Below are 6,404 nucleotides of genomic sequence, written 5' to 3'. Positions count from 1 at the left end.
CGGGCGTGGGGGGCTGCGGAGAGGTCTGAGTTGGAGGAGGAGGAGGGGGAAGAACAGCCAGACGTAGGAAGAGCAAGCGAGGGCTTGTCCGCCCCGCTCTTCCCGCCGCCCTGCAGTGCGGCGCGCTCAGCCGCGCCGTGATGTGCCCGGCGTGCAGGTAGGGGAGCAGGCGGACCGGCTCCACCTCGCTTTCCGCCGGGGAGCGCCTGCCTCTTTCTCCGGGGGAGTTCAGCCTCCCGCTCAGTCCAACCGGATGGAGCCCCACTTCCAGCCCAAGTGGCTTCTCTATGTTGGGCTCTCCTGCGTCTGGATCTCCCAAGGTGAGCGGCGCCTCAGGAAAGGAGGGGCGCTCTGCTGGGAGCGCGGGGGGGGGTGGTTTCGTCCCCCGACCCCTTGGGTTAGCGCGCTGCCCGCTGCCTTTCTCCGCGGGGGAGAGGAGCCGCAGGGTACGCGCAGCCGGTGGACAGGGGATGGGGCTAGAGCTGTGGGGGAGCCGGGGAGAAAAGTGGCCCCGCGAGAGCTCCGGGGGAAGCAGCCCTATAGCTAACCCTGGCTACTGTCTTACAGCCCGGTCTGCATGGAGCCCCGGGGCGCAGCCCGCGCCAAGCGGGGACCCTCTGCTCCCCAGGTAAGAGGCTTCAGCGTATTGGCTCGTTATCATCTCCGAAGGGGCGGGCGGGGGCTGCTATGGGTCTATTGGCGCCAAGCTTGGGTGGATTTTTTCTGCGCCCACTAGAGCTGCTTCAGCTACCCGGGGGCTTCTTGGGGACCCCCGTTGCCTCCCTCTCTGCTGCTCCTCCAGGGACACCAGGAGCCTGATTTGAAGAGCAGATGGGATTCTTCCCTCGACTTGCATGGCAGGTCCGGGGGGTCACAGGAGCCCCCTGTGCAGGGAACAGCCTGGACTCTCGGTGCTCTGCCCTGTGCGCTGTGCAGCCGTCAGGGTGGGCTCAGTGGCTTAGGCGGGCCGGGCCTGTGGCCTCAGAGGCTAGAGAAGCCCCCGGGGAGCTGTGGCAAGGACTCTGGTGTAGTCCCCCGGGGTCGCCTTTGGAGCCTGAGAACGGCCGCCGCCGCCCGCAGCCGTGTAGGGCTGAAGCGCAAACTCGCTGTGTGAGGGTTACGGCCGAGTAGGAAAGGTGCGGATTACCTCCGCCGAACAGACCCAGCCTTGTTCTTCTCTTCCCCAGGAACGGCAGCCGTGCAGCGCCGCGGAAAGGAGATCCCGCTGCGCCGGCAAAGCAGGTAGGCGAGGCGCAGCCCCTCAGCTGGGGGAGCCCTTCCATGCAGGCCGAGCTAGTGCACAGCTGCAGCTCGGGCCACGAGTTAGCTATTCATGTGTAAGGGGAGGGAGTCCGCCCGCTGAGAGCGTGAGCTGCGCTTCTATTCCATCATGTTCTCCCGGCCTGGGAGACAAACTCCCTTTCCTTGTCAGCTGTGTCAGACAAGCTGTGCTCTCACAGGCCTGCAGTGAGCTCTGATTGTCTTTAGCCCTGGTTTTTTGTTTGTTTGTTTTTTCTGGGGTGGTCTTTTGCCTTTATGATTTATGGAAAGGTTAGTTGAGGGTGGGCAGAACTGTGAATGAACCCTATCAGGAAGAGAACAGTTACATCGACTAATGTGCTTAAATGTTAGACATCCTTAAAATGTCATTTAAGAGTACTGTTTCTGGTTGTTTCTCTAATCTGGAATGATGGGAAATTAAACTAAGATTTTAGAAGGTGCACATTAATGGGAGTTGCAGATTATTGAATCAATTTTTTTTAAATCGATTTTCAAGCGTGCTAAGAAGATCACATTTTATATTTCTTCCACTAAGCATATTTAAATGATGGTCTTTAGCAAGATTTCATACAGGGCAGTACTTCAAGGATTAATGAGCAGTGCATAGGGAAGAGTGTTGTTATTGCTTTCCGCAAATGATACCAGCCTTGGAAAAATTATATTTAATTTGAGTACTGTGTAATACTTTGTTCACTGAGAGGTACTATCAATCAGTGCACTTGAAACATTTTGTTGGATCTGATGATTCTTTAAGAAGACTGACAAACAGATTTCAAACACACAATATAATTAAACTAAAGTAAATGTAATTTAGTTCAAATTTGGAGTCTATAAACTCCTCCTTTTTTTTGTACTTCAAACCTTTCTAGCAGGATTAAAAGTCTCCCTATTTCCTTAGCAGCAGAATATCAATAGTTGAATCAAGGGAAACAGATAAACTATAGGTTGAAAACCTCTTATTAACAGTGATTGGATGTATTTAGAATTTCTGGAGAAAATAGGCTCCTTCAGCCTTTAGAACATAATCTTACAGCGTGCAGAGTGTTGTCAATTCAGTGGGAACTGAGCAATGTCGCACAGTGAGTGAATCTGGGCCCTTTGTTACTAAAGCAAAACAGTTAGCTAATTGCAATATTAAATAAAAGTCATGAGCTAACAACATTAGATTTTAATAAATCAGTGCTGATTTTTTTGTACATATTTTACTTTGGCAACAGAATACTATCTTATTCAGCTTGCTGCTGACGTGCAATTTCCCTTATTACTTTGCATGCTTTTCCATCTTTGATTGGGGGTGTGGGAAAATCCCATTTTGCACCCTTTAATCAAGTTCCCAGAAGGGAATCTGATTCTTTCTCTCCACTGTTTGTTTCTGGAAAAGTTCAGTGGAGAGAGAAGTATGCTACACAGCCACAAACAGGTAATTAAGTCAACCACAGATAAAGTCAAAGGCTTCCTTGCTTTCTTTAAAAAGGTATTCAGGGAACGGTAACTGGTTCTTTGTTCCTTCTGTGTTAGACTACTGATCCTAAATCACTTAGCACAAACTTTTGTGGGAAATACTGTGTATATCTGGTAGATTTAAAAAGTTAGCTATGGTCAGCATTTAATTATTGAGATGGGAACACTGATTAATTTGTGATACGAACAGTAGTTATCCTACCTCCTTCTGAGTCTTCTAAAAGTGTGTTACAAAATGGTAAAAAGGATTTGAACGTTAAAACTCTTGAGCATGAAACATTGTAAATAATAAAGTTAACCACATTTTAAGGTCATTTTATGTGGACATATTTGTTATGGTTTAATTATATTTAAGAAATTAAGAATGGCGATTCTGGGTCAGACCAGTGGTCCATCTAGCCCAGTATCCTGTCTTCCAACAGTGGCTGTTGCCAGATGCTTCAGAGGGAATGAACGGAACAGGGCAATTAATCAAGTGATTCATCCTCTGTCATCAAATCCCAGCGGTCAGAGGTTTAGGGACACCCAAAGCAGGGGGTTGCACACCTGACCATCTTGGCAAGTAGCCATTGGTGGACCTATCCTCCATGAACATATCTCATTCTTTTTTAAAAACCAGCTGTACTTTTGGCCTTCACATATCCCCTGCAACAAGTGCCACAGGTTGACTCTGCCTTGTGTGAAGAATTACTGGTTTATATTTGTTTTAAATCTGCTGCCTGTTAATTTCACTGGTACTTGTGTTATGTAAAGAGATAAATAACTCTTCCTTATTCACTTTCTCCACAACATTCATGATTTTATAGATCTCTCTCATCTCCTGTTTTAATCATCTCTTTTCTAAATTGAACACTCCCAGTCTTTTTTAATCTCTCCTCAGATGGATGCTGTTCCATAACCATAATCATTTTTGTTGCCCTTCTTTATTTCCAATCCTGATGTACCCTTTTTGAGATAGCGGTGGCCAGAACTGCATGCAATATTCAAGGTTTGGCCATTCCATGGATTTATATAGTGGCATTCTGATATTTTCTATTTTATTATCTATCTCTTTCCTAATGGTTCCTAACACTGTTAGCTTTTTTGACTGCTGCTGCACATTGAGCAGATATTTTCAGAGAACTGTCCATGATCATAGAATCATAGAATATCAGGGTTGGAAGGGACCCCAGAAGGTCATCTAGTCCAACCCCCTGCTCAAAGCAGGACCAATTCCCAGTTAAATCATCCCAGCCAGGGCTTTGTCAAGCCTGACCTTAAAAACCTCTAAGGAAGGAGATTCTACCACCTCCCTAGGTAACGCATTCCAGTGTTTCACCACCCTCTTAGTGAAAAAGTTTTTCCTAATATCCAATCTAAACCTCCCCCACTGCAACTTGAGACCATTACTCCTCGTTCTGTCATCTGCTACCACTGAGAACAGTCTAGAGCCATCCTCTTTGGAACCCCCTTTCAGGTAGTTGAAAGCAGCTATCAAATCCCCCCTCATTCTTCTCTTCTGCAGACTAAACAATCCCAGCTCCCTCAGCCTCTCCTCATAACTCATGTGTTCCAGTCCCCTAATCATTTTTGTTGCCCTTCGCTGAACTCTCTCCAATTTATCCACATCCTTCTTGAAGTGTGGGGCCCAAAACTGGACACAGTACTCCAGATGAGGCCTCACCAATGTCGAATAGAGGGGAACGATCACGTCCCTCGATCTGCTCGCTATGCCCCTACTTATACATCCCAAAATGCCATTGGCCTTCTTGGCAACAAGGGCACACTGCTGACTCATATCCAGCTTCTCGTCCACTGTCACCCCTAGGTCCTTTTCCGCAGAACTGCTGCCTAGCCATTTGGTCCCTAGTCTGTAGCTGTGCATTGGGTTCTTCCGTCCTAAGTGCAGGACCCTGCACTTATCCTTATTGAACCTCATCAGATTCCTTTTGGCCCAATCTTCCAATTGGTCTAGGTCCTTCTGTATCCTATCCCTCCCCTCCAGCGTATCTACCACTCCTCCCAGTTTAGTATCATCCGCAAATTTGCTGAGAGTGCAATCCACACCATCCTCCAGATCATTTATGAAGATATTGAATAAAACCGGCCCCAGGACCGACCCTTGGGGCACTCCACTTGATACCGGCTGCCAACTAGACATGGAGCCATTGATCACTACCCGTTGAGCCCGACAATTTAGCCAGCTTTCTACCCACCTTATAGTGCATTCATCCAGCCCATACTTCCTTAACTTGCTGACAAGAATACTATGGGAGACCGTGTCAAAAGCTTTGCTAAAGTCAAGAAACAATACATCCACTGCTTTCCCTTCATCCACAGAACCAGTAATCTCATCATAAAAGGCGATTAGATTAGTCAGGCATGACCTTCCCTTGGTGAATCCATGCTGGCTGTTCCTGATCACTTTCCTCTCATGCAAGTGCTTCAGGATTGATTCTTTGAGGACCTGCTCCATGATTTTTCCAGGGACTGAGGTGAGGCTGACTGGCCTGTAGTTCCCAGGATCTTCCTTCTTCCCTTTTTTAAAGATTGGCACTACATTAGCCTTTTTCCAGTCATCCGGGACTTCCCCGGTTCGCCACGAGTTTTCAAAGATAATGGCCAGTGGCTCTGCAATCACAGCCGCCAATTCCTTCAGCACTCTCGGATGCAACTCGTCCGGCCCCATGGACTTGTGCACGTCCAGCTTTTCTAAATAGTCCCTAACCACCTCTATCTCCACAGAGGGCTGGCCATCTCTTCCCCATTTTGTGATGCCCAGCGCAGCAGTCTGGGAGCTGACCTTGTTAGTGAAAACAGAGGCAAAAAAAGCATTGAGTACATTAGCTTTTTCCACATCCTCTGTCACTAGGTTGCCTCCCTCATTCAGTAAGGGGCCCACACATTCCTTGGCTTTCTTCTTGTTGCCAACATACCTGAAGAAACCCTTCTTGTTACTCTTGACATCTCTGGCTAGCTGCAGCTCCAGGTGCGATTTGGCCCTCCTGATAACATTCCTACATGCCCGAGCAATATTTTTATACTCTTCCCTGGTCATATGTCCAACCTTCCACTTCTTGTAAGCTTCTTTTTTATGTTTAAGATCTGCTAGGATTTCACCATTAAGCCAAGCTGGTCGCCTGCCATATTTACTATTCTTTCGACTCATCGGGATGGTTTGTCCCTGTAACCTCAACAGGGATTCCTTGAAATACAGCCAGCTCTCCTGGACTCCTTTCCCCTTCAAGTTAGTCCCCCAGGGGATCCTGGCCATCCGTTCCCTGAAGGAGTCGAAGTCTGCTTTCCTGAAGTCCAGGGTCCGTATCCTGCTGCTTACCTTTCTTCCCTGCGTCAGGATCCTGAACTCAACCAACTCATGGTCACTGCCTCCCAGATTCCCATCCACTTTTGCTTCCCCCACTAATTCTACCCGGTTTGTGAGCAGCAGGTCAAGAAAAGCGCCCCCCCTAGTTGGCTCCTCTAGCACTTGCGCCAGGAAATTGTCCCCTACGCTTTCCAAAAACTTCCTGGATTGTCTATGCACTGCTGTATTGCTCTCCCAGCAGATATCAGGAAAATTAAAGTCACCCATGAGAATCAGGGCATGCGATCTAGTAGCTTCCGTGAGCTGCCGGAAGAAAGCCTCATCCACCTCATCCCCCTGGTCCGGTGGTCTATAGCAG

At 48.1% G+C, this 6,404-nt stretch overlaps 1 protein-coding gene across 3 annotated transcripts in view; it reads left to right on the top strand.

Moving 5' to 3' along the window:
• OTOG (otogelin) overlaps positions 1–6,404 on the top strand; it is a 170,392-nt gene continuing 163,988 nt past the window's right edge. For all 3 annotated transcript variants that reach the window (XR_012159331.1, XM_073347364.1, XM_073347365.1), the window contains exons 1-3: positions 1–320; positions 568–628; positions 1,188–1,242. Coding sequence is in view for 2 of the 3 variants with exons in the window: in XM_073347364.1 (XP_073203465.1) it covers positions 254–320; positions 568–628; positions 1,188–1,242 (183 nt within the window). In the remaining variant the exon portion in view is untranslated. The remainder of the gene's footprint in view (positions 321–567; positions 629–1,187; positions 1,243–6,404) is intronic.

The sequence above is a fragment of the Lepidochelys kempii genome, chromosome 6, assembly GCF_965140265.1.
Source record: "Lepidochelys kempii isolate rLepKem1 chromosome 6, rLepKem1.hap2, whole genome shotgun sequence".
Taxonomy (NCBI): Eukaryota; Metazoa; Chordata; order Testudines; family Cheloniidae; genus Lepidochelys; species Lepidochelys kempii.
Note: the sequence above shows the minus strand (reverse complement) of the source record. Positions and strands in the feature narration are given on the sequence as shown.